The sequence below is a fragment of the Pseudoliparis swirei genome, chromosome 6, assembly GCF_029220125.1.
Source record: "Pseudoliparis swirei isolate HS2019 ecotype Mariana Trench chromosome 6, NWPU_hadal_v1, whole genome shotgun sequence".
In the NCBI taxonomy this organism is placed as follows: Eukaryota; Metazoa; Chordata; class Actinopteri; order Perciformes; family Liparidae; genus Pseudoliparis; species Pseudoliparis swirei.
This window is the reverse complement of record NC_079393.1, coordinates 9,136,733-9,154,927: the sequence shown is the minus strand read 5'-3', so window position 1 is coordinate 9,154,927 and position 18,195 is coordinate 9,136,733. Positions and strand designations below refer to the sequence as shown.

Here is an 18,195-nt window from a genome sequence, read left to right as displayed (position 1 = left end):
TTCGTGTGTTTTCTAACGTGTGTGAAGTTACAGAGTGTTGAAACATGAGCGGGTGTTGAAAGCTCACATGGATACATTCCATTTGACCAGGACGGGAATGCACCTGCAGAATGTGTGTTAGCAGGTTTATGTGAGTGTGTGTGTGTGTGTGTGTGTGTCAGAGCCCCAATATCCATCTGTCTAACAATAGACTGACCAGCCATAGGGTGCTGCAGTCACATGAGTGTGAACGACTGGACTATGTATCCTTGATGCTCAACCTGTTAGTGAACCTCAAGGAGCTGAAGTCTGTCGCTCCCCTCTGAGCTGCCGCCGTCTGGTTGAAAGGTAAGGACTCGCTCAGGTCAGCGCTGCTACTTTAAATCAAAGCCTTGTTTAGTCATAAATCTTCAACTTAATTGCTGTCTCACAAATATATTACATGGAGAGAAATCGTGTTTTCTGTTTTCAATTGTGTTCACTGCCGTATTAAATCTGACTGAACTGCATCTATAAACATTACACTGAGAGGCTTTTCATTGGTGGTTCTGCTGTAAAATACATTTAAATGACTCGATAGAAAATAAACCACATTTCTGAAGAGTAGTGGAGTATTTATATTGTGTGCTACTTTATAGTATTCTACACATTTTAGGGGGATATTTACTTTTTACACCAACTGCTCAGTCACAAGATATATTAAATATGTGTAGAAACAAAGTAGATTTACTTGAATACTCTGTTTATAAAAAAGAAAGTAATTAGAGTACAGCAGCATTGAAATACCATTTTTCTATTCTTTAGTACATTTCGAAGTTAATATTTAGTGTTAGTCGTTTTAAGTATTTCTTTTGAATGCACAACCTTCACTTTTCATTGTGGCATTGCTCATATTTGGCTCCAGTAAAAGATCAGAATACTTTTTTTCCACCAATGCTAAAGGGAGCACCGGTATTTGTGTTAGTGTGAGATGTCAGAATGTTTGCCCTCTCATGCTCTGCTATGTTGTTTAATGATCCGAAATACTTGTCTAAAAATAGGCTGATAGGGACACATTTTGCAGAGTTCATCCAAAACAACATGTCTGACAGAGAGGTCAATGAGGAGGAAGTTTCGTATGTACTCTTTTTTTATTTTTTACTTCTTCTATATTTACATATTGTGATTAAAAAAAACATTCCCGTTCATATTGTTTGACAATGTATTCATGATTTCGTTATCCTCGTGCTTGTTGTCATTCAATCTGAAGGGAGGAAGAAGAAAAGAACGATGCAGGTGAGAAAACTACCATATTTGTCCTTTTTTCTTCTCATGCAACAAAGAGTTTGTTACTGGCTTTTCAATTTCTTCTTAATGTCTCCTATTTCTATATTTTTCTGTCCCAGATGACTCAAAGCCCAAGCCAAAGTAAGATTCTTAGCTCTTCTTTAGCCTAGCGGCAAAAAAACAAACCCTCAGGCAGATCACAGCCATAAACTCTTCACTTCCACAGGTTCATGACCAACATTGCCGTCCCAAAGCTCCCTGATGGGGAGAAAGTAGATTTTGATGTGAGTCAACCTCATTAAATACCTTCAATCTGGAGAGAAACATCCAGATCTGGCACACACCAGGCGCATCCTGACTCCCCTGCTCTGTGTTTCTGATGGAAGGACATCCACAGGAAGCGGCAGGTCAAGGATCTGTCTGAGCTGCAGTCTCTGATCGAGGCTCACTTCGTCCAGAGGAAGAAAGAGGAAGAGGATCTCATCGCCCTCGTAAACAGAATCGTGAGTCAGTCAAAGAGGAATCATTGTGTTTTTGGTCAAATTCACACACACACACACACAATGTTTCGGTCCACAGGAGAAGCGGCGTGCCGAGAGAGCAGAGCAGCAGAGGGTCCGGTCGGAGAGAGAGAAGGAGAGGCAGACCAGACTGGCGGTATGAACTCCTTCATCGTCAGCATCGGACGACGGTGTCGGTCTCTCCCCGCTCAACACTTGACCCCCTGTGGCCCATCCAGGAGGAAAAAGAACGTAAGGAGCAGGACGAGCAACGCAAGAAGTACGACGAGGATGCCAAGAAGAAGAAGGCCCTCTCAAACATGACCCATCAGTACAGCGCTGGACAAAAGGTCATCCAGATCTGCGTGGCCTTCAATGTTGAAATGAGAAGCACAATGAGCAGGAAGAAATATTCAAAAATCATACTCGAGTAACTAAAGTACCTTTTTTAAATCCTTCAAAGGGGCCCAAGCAGGTAATTTCATTATGATTTATCGGGGACATATCATGAAAAACTCATTTCTCAGTGTTTTTCTTTGTAGAATCCAAAAAGACAGGAATGAACCTGGAAATGAGAATATGTCTCTATGTCTCCTTTAACTCATAAAGTTCAGTGATGCCCGTAGAGGTGACTAACGGGAATGCAGCGCTCTCCCTTCCTTAACAGCATCACTCCAAGACATCGTCTTTACCTTATTAAGTAGAACACTTAAATGAGCATAAACATGACTGAAAATGTAATTATTTGGTGTAAGAATAGAGTTGAAAAAAACAGGATAATTGATTGAAAATTCTGCAGTGATGGAATAACACTACTATGACTAACTGTCACTGAAATGCTGCTCACACACACTGTGAACAGTCAAATACACTAATACGTACAATACAATCAGTGTTTACTAACACACTCACAGGGCAGCTTTCACCATTAATTTAGCATCTAAGTAATGTTTTGAATTACTTTTATTATCATACTAGAGTAGTTTTACACTGTTATCGGTACTTTTTCTTAATCGAAGGATCAGATTAATTCCACGATAATATTATTGCAGTTTTCCTGATTTATATAAATATAGATATATATGAATATAAATATACACAAGTCAACCCCAGTGCAACAAACAAGTAGATATAGTTTTTGGATTCCAAGAAAAAAGAATGAATCAAAAAACGATATCTACTTTTCTGTTGCACTTGGATTGACTTGTGTGTGTGTGTGTCTGCGTTATGACCAACACAGGCTGAAAACAGAAAAGGAGCAAAGAAACAGACTGAGAGGGAGAAGAAGAAGAAGATCCTGGCTGACCGCAAGCAGGTTCTAAACGTTGAGATCATGAACGAGGAGAAACTCAAGTAGGTCAACCACGTGCGCAGTCTCAAACGATGGAACCTAACGTTGATAATACATTTAACCAAACGTGTGTCATCCCGGGACATACGACAGACCCTCTTGATGTGGTTACCTGTGTTCAGGGCGAAGGCCACCGAGATGTGGCAGTGGCTGATGGGGCTGGAGGGCGAGAGGTTTGACCTCAGTGAAAAACTCAAACGACAGAAGTACGACGTAAGTCACCGGCACGAACACACTGGAGAGGAGGTCCTCGATGTCTGAGAGAAACACGAGGAAGAGCTCGACAAACGTGGCACCCGAGACAGATGTGGAGTCGACAAGGTTTTAATGTCAAGTTTTAGAAAAAAAAAAAAATCAGGTCTGGAGATACAATTTCTGCTCTAAATCTTCAACGGCATCCGTCTTTAATGCGTCACGTGACACAAGCTGCACACGCAGGTTACACACGACAGGTGAAAGGGGCTTCGGCTCGCCTGGACGTATCTGGAGTCATGTGTGTGTACTAAAAATAAAAAAAAACATTGAGCAAGATCGATGTTTTTACAGATTAACCAGCTTCTCGCTCGAGTCCGGGACCACCAGAAGTAAGAGCACAAACCCCGTCGTCAAAATACACTTCTTTCCATTTTCTATCCACCGTACCACCTCACATGTACGCCGCCGTTATAGATGTGGAAAGATCAAAGACCTCAGAGTACGATCACAATCATTTTAATGTTAAAAACACAATCAAAACTTTATAGATTAGCCACACCTTCCCGAGGCCATTTATTCTCTAACACTGGCGTGGAACTACGACCGTCCGACCACACGTTGCACATGGCAGGCTCTGGTAGTCTAATTGTACTGCAAAAAAATAATACATTCCCACAGAAGATACATGAGCATTAACGGGACCCTTTTACAACTGAGAAGGAAATACACTTTACTTTATTTGTCCTTAGCGTGACTGACGTTTTTAAGCTGCACTGAAATACATTTATTGAGCCGAGTCCTTAACAATTGTGATCAAACGTACGTCTGAGACGCAGAACGCGCCCGTGCTCACCGTCAACACTTCACAAAACACACCCCGTGTCCTCAACCGATTGCGGTGCTTCGCGTTGATCTTTTTTCCTCCATCCTTTCAGCGCCAAAGGACGTGGCAAGGGCAAGATGGGCGGCCGGCTGCGGTGAAGCAGGAGCAGCCGGACGGGGACGAAGCAGATCGCGACGCCGGTGATTGGCCCGCGTGTCTATCACCTGTGTATTCATTGTTCTGTTGTGTTGGGTTACATGTCAATTATCATGATATCAAAACAATAAATAAGACATTACATCCGCTCTGCTGCCTCGTCTGTGTCTCCGCGTCCAGCATACAGCAACCGTTCAGCCGCTACTCGATGCACTGGAACCTCGAAACACGCGATGAGATGGAAACGAAAGGGGACACGCGTGTGTGTGATGTAGAATAGTTTCATGTCTGCGGTTTGTAAAGATCTACATGAAGTGCATTTCTTTGGAAAACATCGTCAGCAGACGTATCATTCAGTCAACATCTCATCAAAGAATTGACGTGATAAAGAGAACGTCTGCATGTTGCCGCGCATGCTTTTTTTCTTCTTTCTTTCATTTCCAGCTTTAATTCTATTTTAAATTCGGAGCCGAGATTCCTCAGCAAGGCTCCACATCGTGGTGATGCACACAATGAGTCTACTTATCATTTCAATTACACGGGAAAGATCGATAATGACGGATAGGAGCGCGTGTGACGCTGATGAGAGGAGCCGGGATGCCCCGCCCTTCATTAAAGTCCTTACTGTACATTAAAACTATGTTTCCGTAGACGCCCATCCACACCAGTGCTTCTTCAACTTGTTCGTCTCTGCAGTCTGAGGAGCTTTTGGATGGTCCACGGGGGATGGGGGGGGGGGCGCCCTCACCACAGATGGGTTTCTCTGATCTCGGCGATCACCTGGGTGGCTTTCTGCAACGCCTGGACACAGAAATAAAAAATTATATCTGGATTATTCCTAGAGGGGTTCACGCCTCCTACATCAACTAGTTAATGAATTTAGTCAATCTATAAAAAGAATGGATCGCACCCCTGGGTGGCACCATGAATTGTGCTTCTACGTTCTGCCCCGTCTCAAGGTCAGATTCACAAACGATATTATATTACTGCACAAAACACGCCTAGGAGTACAATGTACCCTTTGTTTGCAATCAGCCACGAGGCAAAGCGTACATGTTGGGGAGTGTTAGCAGTGATGCTCATTTGCATAGAAAGGGAACAATTCTTCAGTGAAAAATGATCTTTTTGTTACCATTCTTTAGCTGGAGCTCAACAAGGAAACACAAATAGGGAGTTTTGCACAGAAAAGACAATAAAGGATATTTTGCTTGATTGGTCTCACACAAAGTCTCAAATAAAACTCGGTAGGGAGGTAAAAAAAAAAATATTCCTAATGTGGCTTAACCCTTGTGTTGCCTTCGGGTCAATTTGACCCGATTCAATGTTTCACCCTCCTGTTACCTTTATATTTACTAACATATTTTACCCTTGAGGTCAATATGACCCCAGCTATTAAATTCTCCAGAAAATTATTAGAATTAATATTGTTTTCCAAGTTTAAGTGTGAGGTACTTTATGTTTGTTTGTTGACTCCCGAAAGAACACCGACATTAAACATTGAATCGGGTCAAAATGACCCGAAGGCGACAGGAGGGTTAAACAAGGGACCATCACAGTAAGAAAACATGTCAAATGTGTATATGGGCACTTGACTATTGTTTTAAGCCAGATTGGGAAACAACATTTTTGTCTGAATTATAATATTGAGACGGGAAGATGTTTACAAAAATAAGACAATATGCCTGACAAAGATCCCTGGACAACACTTTTTAAATAGAAGTGAGCATATGACTGCTCCGGGCTCCCGTGACACGTGATGTCTCCGTTACCTTGAGCATGTCCGCGGCCTCGTTGCGTCTCTGAGCCATGTCCTCGGACTCTGTCAGCAGGTCGTCCAGCAGGCCCGCCTTGTACAGCTGACCCACCAGCTCACTCTGCAGGCAGTCCTTCACATGGTTCACCAGGAAGTGCATCACCGCCTTCGGTACACTGAGGCCAAACAACAACAACAACAACAGAGGGTGAAAAGACAGTACGGCACAATAAAGCAAAGTTCTAAAAAAATGTTTAGTATGATGAAAAAAAGGAAAAGCAGAAGCTGATCGCGAGTACCTGTCCTGGATGTTCTTCCGCACAATAAGGAAGTAGGACTTGATGAGTCTCTCGATGACCTCGCAGTCCCGCTGCTCTCGAGCAGACAACCTTCTGGACACTGGTACAGGCTGACAAGGAAAAAGTAAAAACATCACGAAATGAAATATACATTTGAATGTCTTGCATTAAGCGGAACGTGACGAGGGAATAGTAAACAGAAACAAAAACTACGGATAAAACAATGCAGTGCAGTGGCGCAGGTGAATAGGTGGGTTTTGCCCCAGCAACTTTCCCTGAAGCCCTTGAAGGTCTCGTTGCTCTGCATATGATAGATTACTGCAGAGCGATAACTGAAGATTAAGGGTCAACACAGACAAAGCACATGCTTTAAATGTTTGGAACAACAACGCCACGTGTTGACCCACCACATCCAGCAGGTTGACAGCATGGCCCCTTTGAGGGCTGGCGGGGTGGGGGTACTGGAGCATGGCTCGGTCCCCAGCCGGGCCATCTTCTCCCTTCTTCAACATGCCCCTCCAGTTGCCCGTCCCGCTCTCCGGCTGATCGCCGGCGCTGCCGCTCTGAGCGCCTCCTGCTGCAGCCTACATGGGGAGGAGAGAGATGGGGAGAGGGCCGTGTGATACATCCTGTACATGCTGAGGCCATTAGAAGGGCTGGAAGAGCTTCATGCGTATGGAGTTATAATATACGTGGACAAAAAGTACAATAAATGTTAACTTTCAGAAGAGTTTCAGGTCGTAGCATGCCGCAGGCCTTATTTGATTTCACTGCAAAGAAGTTTGTCAAGAGTATTGTTCATTCTTTTAACTTAGTACAAGAGAACTGTGAAAACAGACTTAAATGGCATAACCCAGGTTTTGATTGGATGATATGAAAAAAAAGAAAGAAAGAGTTCCTTCCTCAGCACTAGAAGGGAATATTGAATCTCATTGAGTAAATATATTGGAGTTACAAAACTCTCATCAATTTGTTGAAGTAGATTTATTTCTCAGATTATGCTGAGGGATACTTTGTTATTTTTTTCCATTTTTAATAATTTAAATATTTTTTTCCATATCGACCAAGGCTAATGAAGTGTTTCTTAATTCCACGTAAAAACAGCACATGCCAAATTATTATGATTTTATTTTAATGAGAAATATTATATTAGTTGTGAACAATCAGCATGCAGCAAAATGGGTTAGATACAGATAGTTACAGAGTGAAGGTCAAAGGTCATTCGTTCAGATCAGGTTGATAGAGGGTAAACATGTTCAAATGGAATCTGAGAATGTGAAAATAAGGACAGTGTGTGTGTGTGTGTGTGTGTGTGTGTGGGTGGGTGTGTGGGGGCAGAGGTTAAATGTGGGCAGGCAGTGAGCGAACGGGTCACACCTTGGTGGCCTCGCCCTCGAGGGCCAGAGGCTCAGTGGGAGAGAGAGACTGACCACCCGGGCCTTTAAGGGACTAGAGGAAGACAACACCAAGAAGAAAAGAGTGGAGCTACAGGCAGAGAGGCGTGAAGGAGCTTTACATGACGTGGAGAGAATAACTGCGTTAGCTTTAAATACGGAAGAATTCTTCAGTAAAACCTGGACTGAATCTTTATGTGCAATAGTGGTTGTAAATCTGAAAAAGCCAATGACAACAAACACATAAAAAAGAAGTAACTCGTGGAGACCGACTGTACCTTGTCTCTGGGCACAGCAGAGGGCAGCTCTCTCATTCTGTTGCGTCTCTGCTCCTACAAAAGAGCAAGTTTGAAAAATACTTCTCTGTCAACTCTCTAAAGAAGGAATAGAGAAACTGTTCATGTCTCAACAATGAAGCTCAATGACAGTCAATCCAAACCGCTGCAGCTAAACAATGAGCCTTAAAGCTCCGTAAAGCCGAGGGGATTAACCGCCTCAGGTGAGAATTATCTGCCGGTTTATCACAACAAACGACCCCTCTGACAATGCGATAGATCGTTATGACAAACATGTTGATTATTAACGTTTTATGGATGAACAAAGGGATTATTTAATAGATGCATTGTGTGAAGTTAGCTTCCATTCAAAGAAGTGCAGCGCCGTCTTACCTCTATGTTATTGTTCATGATGCCACAGGCATCGGCAAAGTCAGGGTGCTTGGTGTTGATGTAGGCCAGCTCTATGGCAACCAGGTTATGAACCTATCAAAATAAAAGATAGATTAAATCAGCACGAGGACGCTCATAAACTTCCCTTAAAGTGGTATTCAGTGTGAGCAGGTCCTGACCATTTCATTGGTGACTGGGAGTCTCTTTCGGAGTAACGAGGTGACCACTTCCACTATGGCATCGTGGAGCTTTGGAAACCTCAGTAACTCCTGTAGAGATGAAAAAACGGTCATAATTAGCATCTATTTAAATTTAATAGGCGACTAGAACAGGGACTTCTGTGGATTTACAGCGGGCTCCTGTGCTTTGGTTTTTAAAGTGTAACAGTGAGATGGCGCTGCTCACCTGTGTGCTGTAGTTGCTGCAGTGCTGGATAATCCTCTGCATCTCCTCATGAACCAGCTCCACGCAGCGCAGACTGGGCTCCTCCAGGCGCTTCACCTGCCGCTTTACCAGCAGCTCAAATGAAATCTCGGGCACGAATAAAGCGGGCCTCGGGCCCTGTGGAACACAATGTGGCGATAAGCCTTCGAAAAGGGGCCGTTTGAAAACACAGACGACAGCTTAAAACAGGAAGCAGAAACCCACCGTCGCATTTCTGATCGCTGTGAGCACATCGATGGTCGTCAGATTCCCCAGAGGATCTACCGACTCCAACGTGCGACCAAACGTTTCATGAAAAATATAACAGATCCTCGCTCCGCCACATCTGAGAAAAGAGAGGAAACGACATTGAAGACACGGGCAGAAGTTGAACTTGAGGACTTTAGCACCCCCTAGTGGCGCATGGAAGGACGTGCACGTTGTGTAACTCACAGTTCGGTGGTCTCGATGTACTTGGCCGTGCCCTCGATAGTGTGGCAGTACTCCGCAGCAAACTTGGTGATGAGTTGCAGCAGAGTGGAGCTCTTGTCATCGACGGGTTCTCCATAACTGTTGAGCAACGACTGGTACTGAGCTGCCAACACGTTGATCCTCGTCTTCAGCTCAGGAAGACAGTCTCTGATGTGGTGCATGAGTAACCTGGGATAAGAATGAAGAAATCAGTTAAATGCTCCGATTTAGACATTTTGATTTGAGAGATTTTTTTAATCAGCGACAACAGCACGCCGTCAGAATGGAAGGTTTAGAAGTCAAAGTGAGAGAGTGACCTTCAAAAGTACAAGGTTGATAGGAGACTCAAACATCTAATCTAACAATTAAATATATATTTTTAATGATGTAACAGATGAATTCCAACTTCATACCTGTTCAATGTTCTGGCCAGATATTTGGTTCCATTTCTGTTCGCAAGCGAGGGGTATTTCTTCTGTAGGAAGGTGTACTCATCACGGGCGGCATCTGCCACCAACTTCTTCTGATTGATATCTAACTGACTCCTACACACACACGCACAAGAGTTGTCTTCAACACACTACGTGACTATAGTTGAGCATTATTGATAATCTGGTGGACAGTATTACATTTTTCAACATGGTCATGATGTATGAAAATCTGAATGCTAGGAATGAAATTGAAATTTATGGGGAATAGAACATATAGATATATATTAATACATGGGAAGACCCAGATGCAACAAAGTAACTAGGACTTAAATGCATTATAAACGATCCAGAGTATCAGCGATCCTTCCCAACTCTTTCTTCCCCTCCGTTGAGTAGTGTACTGAATTCATTAGATTGTCGGTACCGTGTCCCTGATGTTTATCCTAAGCTTCGTGTTGTTTTGTTTAATATTTTGTGGTGAAGCCATGAAACACTTTTCTACAACATAGACTATAAAGTGAAGTTTGTTTCTTCCTCCCCTTCTAACTAACTAACGAACTCACCTGTTAACGACTCCAATAATGCCCAGTTTGATAGGGATGACCCGGCCCATCAGTACATCCATGGCATCTGTGCCAGCGTCCATCAGATCCAGCTTGGTCACCACTGCTAGCGTCCTCCTGCCTGAAGACAACAACATCATCGACACCCGTCAACAAAACACCACGAGGCACGAAATGCAAAGAGCACTTGACAATAAAAGTATAGGCAAATACTGACGACACATTCAAAGTAAAAAAACAGAAGTATAATTATAAGAAGTACATTGTTTTTATATTTTAGGAGCCATACAATCTGTACAGCATACAACACCCTCTCTCCTAAACTCCCCAAACAATATTTTTTTTAAACAAGGGGAACTGGAAGAAAAGCAACAGGAGAACGTGAAGAATAAATCAACGAGAAAGCCACTTACCATCAGGGTCCACCTCGCGGGCTACTTTAAGGGCCTCTGAGGTCGCCATGTCCGTATTGGCAGCAGTCACAGCCAGGATGATGGAGTTGGGGTTGGAGATGTACTTGAAGATCAGATCTTTGATCTGGAGCTCGATGTCTTTGGGCTGGTCTCCCACCGGCAACTGTTTCAACAAAGACACACATTTGACTTCCAATCCTGACTTACATCTGCAGGATCATCTTGAGTTCATAGAGCAGTTCGGTTTGGACATGGAGAGGGAAAAGGGAAACCTCTCTCACCTTCGTAATGCCAGGCAGATCCACCAATGTGAGGTTCACGACGTGTGGGGAGAAGATTTTCAGGTGAATGGGCTCTTCACTGATACCCTGGAGAAAACAAGGTGGACACTCTTAACAGGCTGATATTGCTTCAGAAGTTTATTCAAGGTCTGAGGTTGATGCCGATATTTAGAAATCATCCTTTGTTATAATTTCTTGTTTTAACATTCCCTCTTAATAGCCGTAATAAGCATACCTTGTTAATGCCTGAAATTCTTTCAGTTTCTGCAACGACTTCTTGCCTGATGTCCTCGAAGTCTGTGTAGGTCTGGAAGAGCAATTTAACCATAAAAGATAACGACTTCAATAAAACAAGTACCTTTTGATATTCAAACAACAATAACAACATGCAGTAAAAGGAAAACAGGACATGACAGGATTGGTTTTCAAAGAGACTTCCCCTTCTGTGTCATGAGGCTCAGAGCACACAATGAGCCACACAAACATCTTTAGCTACTGAGAGGGTGTGGGCCTGAGCTCATTGTAGATGTTGCCGTTTTAAACATAACACAAAACCACAGCGTGTCTTTATGTTGATAATGCATACGCGTTAGTGAATCAATACAGGATGTTGAACCAGAACCAGTTTATCGAATATTTAGATTGTCAACAGTGATGGGAGAGAATATGGTTTTCTGGCAGTGAGCGGACACGAGTGTGGCAACTCTACCTTATTTTTGGTGTGAAGAAATTTGCCCCATTCTTCTCCGTCGATGCCTGCAGGAACACAAAGTTGAGGTCAGATGTTTCAGTTGCTGATGGGACAGATGTGTTGCTGTGGCCTTGAGATCAGTGTTACTATTAATACTAGCGATATGTCTCATGGGATTACTTTGCTATTCGCAAACATGGGATGGAAACAAAAAATCTGCACAGCAAAACTCGACAGAGGAAGAGTTTAAAAAAAAGACAGTGGTTCTCACACAAAACTCGTGGAAGCAAATAAAAGCCTAAAGCAAAAAAAATAAAAACATGTGTATTTGGAGAAGCAAGGAGCCTTTAAAAACAAAGAAATGATCTCAGCTGCAATAATCAACATTGCAACCAAAAGAAGGAAACAACATTACATAGGTGGAATCTGTTAGTCATCTTAGAGGAAGTTGGTATTCAGGACATCATGGGAGGACTTTAAAAATGTAAAGCGAAGGATAAAATCTATATTTTCTAAAGGAATCTGCAAATCCTCTTCGTCTAACTTCAACTGACAGAGACCATCCCTAAATTGACAGCTTGAGCTGAATAAAGGGAAGCCACATGGTTTGGCAGCTTTGGAAAGTAAGCTACACAAATGCCAGGCAGGATGGGGCAGAATGGGCGGGAAAGACTGGACATGTTATATACTATACAAACACAATAAGGAAAAAGAACAAGGAAAAGGAGACCTCTGTAAAGGAGTCCATTTTTCTTGGCTTCTGTGGTTCGAGAGAGATGACAGGAGACAAAAGAGTTAGCTGGCTATCTGGAGCTCCTGGATTAAACTGCAGCAATGCCAAGTCGCTCTGAGGCCGTTCCCAGAGGACTGTATTGAATAAATGCAGGATCTTGTCAATTAGAAACACCTGTCCCCTTTACACAGCTTGTTTACCAGAGAGCACAGAAACGTTTTTTGTGATTGTTTTTCTTTTTTACTTGTAAAATGTCCCACTCGGTATAGCCACTCAGTTTGCGGAAAAAGATAAATGTGCATCACGTCCCCAGATACAGAGATAACCGAGGCGACAGTGACATTACCATTCTCTTCACTGGTTTTCTTGGAGTCCTCAGAATCAATGTGCACTAGCTGGAGGATGAGAGGTCGGCGTGTGACGATGCCAGTGCCGCGTGGCAGGATGTCCCTGCCGACCAGGCTCTCTAAAACCGAACTCTTCCCACTGCTCTGTAGACAATAACAACAACAACATCGTCATTATCAAAAGTGGAGGGACTGAAGTATGGATGACTCGGAGAGAGAAATCAGTTTCGCAGAAGAGCCGCGGTCCAATTCAGTTCTGGGCCCCCAGAAAGCTCCCAAGAAGATGGCCCAAACCTTGTGGCATCTTCATTTGTACAGCTTTCATTAACACAAGCAGTGGGTGCGACTAGAAAAACATTTATTTTACTCTCATTTGTGGTCGAGAAATTCTAATGAGATGCTTAACCCTTTAGCTTGTTTTTTTTTCATTTCAATTTTACACCCTCCTACCCTTCCCTCATTTTTTTTTTTCATTCATTTTTTCAACCCCCTGTCCTGTTTTATATTTTTATTTATATTTTACCCTTCCTTTGGGTTCAATTTGGCAATTAAAAAAACAGAAAAGAAAATTAAATTAATATTGTTTTCCAGTTTTAAGTGTGAGGCACTTTATGTTTGTTTGTTGACTATCAAATTAATCCGGGGGGGAGGTATTGATTGATTCGGAAATGACAAAAAAGGCAACACAAGGGTTAACTGAAATACCTCACTTAGCGAGAAGACTACAGCAGGAGGTAAAGGCTACAAATGCAATTTCTGTATGATAAAGACAAAAATGTGGTACTGGCATAGGTACTACGTGGGCCTATTTATAGATCTGCCAGGGATAACCAATACTTGGCATACGGTCTGCTTTGCAGCTGTCCTTAACTGAAGGTCTTTGCCGATCTGGGCCTTTGTGGGGCCACGGGAAGGACACACAACAAATCAGGCCCTTACACCATCCACTGGCTGGCCTTTCCTCACTGTAACAACATCAGAAGGCTGCCAAAAAGGTCAGAGACAGCCACATCCTATTAGCTGACCAGTGAAAGGAATTGTCAGAATAAAACCTGACACTTTAAACCAATTAGGCTGTAATGTGTACATCAGGTAGTTTGGGTGGACAGAATGAAACCGTATTAGAGAATAAAGGTGTCGCTTCAACTCCAGTGTCATTCGTAGTTTGTGGGGCTGTTGAATTGTAATTTGTTCAATGTCATATTGTGTTCAACCCATCTATATTAACAAATATATACCACGTATCAATCATAATATATGAAAACCCTGTAAACAACTTAACAATGTAACCTTTACAAACGCTACAGGTTACTTACTTCACCAGCATTAGTATTAGCCAGGTATAAGTTATCTAACGTTAATAAACTGGAAACTTAGAGGAGATGCTTGTGTGAATGGTTTATGGTCCAAGTAAATAAACTATTGTATTTTACTTGTAGGATAGTGATCAGAGTGCTATGTGGGCAAGAGCTCGTTCCCCAACTGTCAGCTAAAAACATTGGTAGCTACGTTGAGTTCACAAGTGAGTTCACATGTAGCTAATGCTAATTCAGCTACTAACTACGTACATTAGTGTATATGTCTAAAAGCCGCCGCTCACGTGAGGCCAGTCTGCGCAGTTTGGTCTCGTACACTTGCATGAAACTGAAAGAAAAACTACGGTGTGCGTACCAGCAGGAGCGAGACAGTAAGTTGGCGCAGGCTAACCAAGTCGCTAGCCTCAAAGCAAAGTGACGTTCCTCACCTGAGTCCCCACAACAACTATCTGCGGCAGATGAATGACGTCTGCGCCGACCGTGTTAAACACATCCTGCAGTTTGTTTATGACAGGTATGAGGGCCTCCATGAGCTCCTGTCAACTTTCTTCACGCTGCCGCACAAGTGGTACAAAGTCATTCAATGTCTCTCGGCTAATGCTACTGGCGTCTCTTTGGGTCCTACAAGCAAACTGCGCACTACGGTTGCTCAGATTGGAATCGTGGGAGTTGTAGTTCACTGGAGTCTCGCTCGACATTACTCTTAGGGGTTTGATTTTTACGGAACTACATTTTTTGCAGGTGACGTCATACTCGTGCTCTACCAATGAAAAGGAAGTCCAGTATCCCCCCCCCTTCGCAACCGTAACTAACGTGCGTATCAATCTATTTTTAAACGTGATTCCTTTGTGAGGAGACATTATGCAATAACCAGCGAGACTGCATTTAGTAATTGAACTTACCTTCTGTAAATGAGTCTGTCAAATTAATAAATCGGTAAAGTTATTGTTACTTTACAGTACTGAATTAGCAATCGTCTCATGTAAAGGTGTATATATAGTTCGCAGTGGCCATTAGAGCATCACCAGAGATGTTGAAAACAAGTGTTATAATAAATGCTAAAAGAATATTCCTTAAAAAAAAGTAATATGCCAGATGCTTTTCGTATCCCCCAACAATAAATGAACACATATTCACTATTACACACAACATAAAAACTAACAAGTAAAGAGAAGGAAACTCAGTTTGGTATTGTCTTGTCTCGAGAACAAATTGTTTACACAATTGCAAGTGCCATTGAATATTTACAACACTATCATTGAAGGAAATACATCTTGCACACTAAAATATAAAAGGAGCATGTCACTGTAAAAGGTACGAGGTAACAGATGAGATGGAAAAAAGTATGTACTGGGAGTTTCATCTTCTAATCAACTGAGGTGAATCACCAGATAAACAGAATAAAACATTGATGCTTGTTTGCTCTTAGACATATAGTATTTCAGCATTGTAGAATTCTTACACTTAATGTTAATACAAAAATGCAATAAACAATGAACCTTGTGACTAAAACAATTCTAAGTCATGAAAGCTTGAGTAAATAATGTAGTCAGCTTACAGCTAAATTAGTCCTCTGCAAGTTCTTGGTAGTTTATTTGAGATGCCAGTCAAACGTTTTTTAAATACCTAAATGTGAGTTTCTGGTAACATTTTAAGCATTGTAAAAGTACATTTTGATTACATTCTCTAGATCTCAAAAATATGAGCAAAAGTGTGATTCAGAAATAGTTGTGACTTTTTTGTAATAAAGGCCTAAACCCAGATGTCCATTGTCACTACGAAGTGCACACAATACTACACACTAAGACAAACAGAACATTATGGGCTTTACACGTTTGTGTTAATTGAAAGGCGGCTATAGAGTCACAAGCATTTCTGTTTACTTATACATTTTCTTAACAAGTATTTACAATTACAATGATGAAGATGTAACCACAAATGTTTCAGTAAAGTATATTAAAGACAAAACATGACTGGAAGTGTAGAGTACAAACATATTTCAACAACATGTAGCACAAACAGTTTACCGAGCCAACACGTGGAGGGTAGCAGGTTTTTGTTGACACTGCTCCTCATTTGACAACCATAAGCAAAACTCCACTGGCTATTGTTTCTGCCTTCATTGTGTTTGGGGAACCACAATAGCGAAACCAAAACAAAAGAAAGTCAAAACTTTACAAAATAACCGGTTAGAAGTACTGAACTAGTGTTGAACTGACATGGAACTGCGCCAAATTAAGTGTGATTGTTTTCTTTTTCCAAACTGTACATTCAGGTGCTTAAAAAAATACTGAGAAAATACTCCCTGTCAGCTTATTTCAACAATATGTGAAAAACTACTACAATCATCTTCAAGTCCATAAGCATGCACAGGTAATAGTTTAAGTAAACGTAGTGTCACTGTTCAAACCATTCTGTGCCTGAATGTCAGATATCAATTTGACAGCATTTGAACCAAGTGGCGTGTTACCCAATACAACAGTGTTGTATGCCGTGAAGGCACATTTGAACCAGCAGTCATTTCGCATTGCATCTTAAGATGCAGTACAGTCTGTGTAAGTGGTTACCATATTTCCTCTGCGTTGCGTCACCGTTCTACATTGTTGTTTTGCTGCACCGTGAAACCTGCTGTCAGTCTGTTTGGTGTGTCCATCGAAGGTAAACATCCTCTCGATGTCGTCATCAAAGACACCTGCTCCAAAACCTCCTTGAAAGTGTCTCTTACTCCTGCTGGGTGGCTCCTTTTGGGACCTGGAGTGTTCATTAAAGTGTCTTTGGTGTCGGGCGTGTCTGTTCTGGCTGTAGATGTCAAAGTCCTTGAAAATGTCATTGAAGTTGAAAGATTGGTGGGCCCCCTGTCGATGCCTGCCTTGCGCCTCCCCAGTGAAGAGTGCAGAAGTGTCACCAAACTGGTCATATTCTCTTCTTTTGGTTTCATCTGATAAAGTTTCATAAGCTGCAAAAGGGAAGACACCATTTGGTGATGCTCGAGACACAATCATGTGATAGTTAGTGACAATGGCCTAACTAAGGACATGACAAGTGCAATGTAAAAAAGCAAAGAATGGTGTAGCTACCTTCTGCAATTTCTCTGAACCTCACTTCAGCGTCCGGGCTCTTGTTCTTATCGGGGTGCTGTTTCATTGCAAGCTTGTGGAAAGCTTTTTTGATCTGTCGCTCGGTAGCATCTTTAGGAACTCCCAGGATATCATAGTAGTCCTTCTTGGCGAGTATCAGCTCCGTTATCACGAAGATGCACACTGCAAACGTGACGGCGGACTGCGCGCTTGCCATGGCTCCGATGTGCCCTGCGTTGAAGAGAGAGAGATAGAATAAATGATCACTTGATAAATTAAAGTCAAATGTATTGCATGCAAATTAAGCAGAGGAGAGTTTATCAGCACATCTGGAGAACAACAAGGCATCTCGGTTAATAGCTAGCTTGTGAACAGTACGTTCATCATATTAGCTAAATGACGTCACCATATTAACTTCGGCAACAACAACAATAACAAGACAAATGCTTCCCTAAAATATAGATTAACGCCAGCGTAGATCTCATGAAAGTCCTAACGACCTATTGGACTGTTTCCCAGCCATCAGGCGTCACTCCTAACGCTAGCTGGCGTTGCTCGTAGAAGGTAACGTTAACTGCCGAGTGCCGCTATAACGTTATTCACCTTTTATGTTTCTCACCTTTTTGAGCGGGACACGAGTGTAGTTTAGCTTTCTGCCAATGAAACCTTTTTTTTATCCGACGATCAACATGATGCTGTTCAGTTCTTACCCTCAGTGGATGTTATCGGGAGGCAGCGGTCAGAAGCTGCATGATGGTGCGGCGGACAGCGCGTCCATGTCTTCTTCGATCCTTCAATGAATCAGAGTAACGATACGTTATCAGTCAGTCTGCCCCCTGGCGGCCAATGCAGCTATTACCCCACTCAACTGTCCGATGGTGACCTTGATGCTGTTTGTGAGTGTTTACAGCAACTACGTATATGTACTGTTCTTAATGAATAGTATTACGAACTGATACTACTATCAGCTACGTCTGGCCAGTAAACTATACATACTGTGGTATTATAGAGTTTAGGCATATATAAACGCCACATGACTGTCACATTTAAAAACGTCTGTGTAAC

The 18,195-nt window shown here is 42.3% G+C and overlaps 3 protein-coding genes across 10 annotated transcripts; 1 reads left to right on the top strand and 2 right to left on the bottom strand.

Moving 5' to 3' along the window:
* The first annotated feature begins 231 nt into the window (after positions 1-231).
* tnnt2d (troponin T2d, cardiac) lies at positions 232-4,419 on the top strand. 4 transcript variants are annotated; one of them, XM_056415810.1, is made up of 13 exons: positions 232-327; positions 1,043-1,094; positions 1,229-1,254; positions 1,365-1,386; positions 1,472-1,529; positions 1,632-1,748; positions 1,825-1,902; positions 1,985-2,095; positions 2,209-2,220; positions 2,986-3,098; positions 3,219-3,309; positions 3,643-3,680; positions 4,227-4,419. In XM_056415810.1, exons 2-13 carry the CDS (start codon positions 1,060-1,062, stop codon positions 4,270-4,272), a joined length of 747 nt encoding a protein of 248 aa, XP_056271785.1. In that variant the 5' UTR covers positions 232-327; positions 1,043-1,059; the 3' UTR covers positions 4,273-4,419. The 4 variants fall into 4 exon arrangements, with proteins under 4 accessions (XP_056271785.1, XP_056271786.1, XP_056271783.1 ...); XM_056415811.1 differs by having other exon boundaries at positions 241-327; positions 1,028-1,094; XM_056415808.1 differs by lacking the exon at positions 232-327 and having other exon boundaries at positions 334-1,094.
* On the bottom strand, positions 3,405-14,661 carry dnm1l (dynamin 1-like). Of its 4 annotated transcripts, XM_056415804.1 has the most exons (20): positions 14,482-14,661; positions 12,737-12,881; positions 12,388-12,417; positions 11,676-11,722; positions 11,202-11,273; positions 10,967-11,053; positions 10,686-10,848; positions 10,273-10,393; positions 9,692-9,823; positions 9,261-9,467; positions 9,033-9,153; positions 8,790-8,945; positions 8,564-8,653; positions 8,385-8,477; positions 7,995-8,048; positions 7,700-7,771; positions 6,730-6,906; positions 6,323-6,432; positions 6,040-6,199; positions 3,405-5,071 (listed from the first exon to the last, which is right to left on the bottom strand). In XM_056415804.1, exons 1-20 carry the CDS (start codon positions 14,581-14,583, stop codon positions 5,015-5,017), a joined length of 2,196 nt encoding a protein of 731 aa, XP_056271779.1. In that variant the 5' UTR covers positions 14,584-14,661; the 3' UTR covers positions 3,405-5,014. The 4 variants fall into 4 exon arrangements, with proteins under 4 accessions (XP_056271779.1, XP_056271781.1, XP_056271780.1 ...); XM_056415806.1 differs by lacking the exon at positions 7,700-7,771; XM_056415805.1 differs by lacking the exon at positions 12,388-12,417.
* A 572-nt stretch (positions 14,662-15,233) lies between these two features.
* On the bottom strand, positions 15,234-17,900 carry dnajb9a (DnaJ heat shock protein family (Hsp40) member B9a). Of its 2 annotated transcripts, none has more exons than XM_056416887.1 (3): positions 17,841-17,900; positions 17,131-17,361; positions 15,234-17,009 (listed from the first exon to the last, which is right to left on the bottom strand). In XM_056416887.1, exons 2-3 carry the CDS (start codon positions 17,345-17,347, stop codon positions 16,588-16,590), a joined length of 639 nt encoding a protein of 212 aa, XP_056272862.1. In that variant the 5' UTR covers positions 17,348-17,361; positions 17,841-17,900; the 3' UTR covers positions 15,234-16,587. The 2 variants fall into 2 exon arrangements, with proteins under 2 accessions (XP_056272862.1, XP_056272861.1); XM_056416886.1 differs by having other exon boundaries at positions 17,750-17,895.
* Positions 17,901-18,195: the final 295 nt, after the last annotated feature.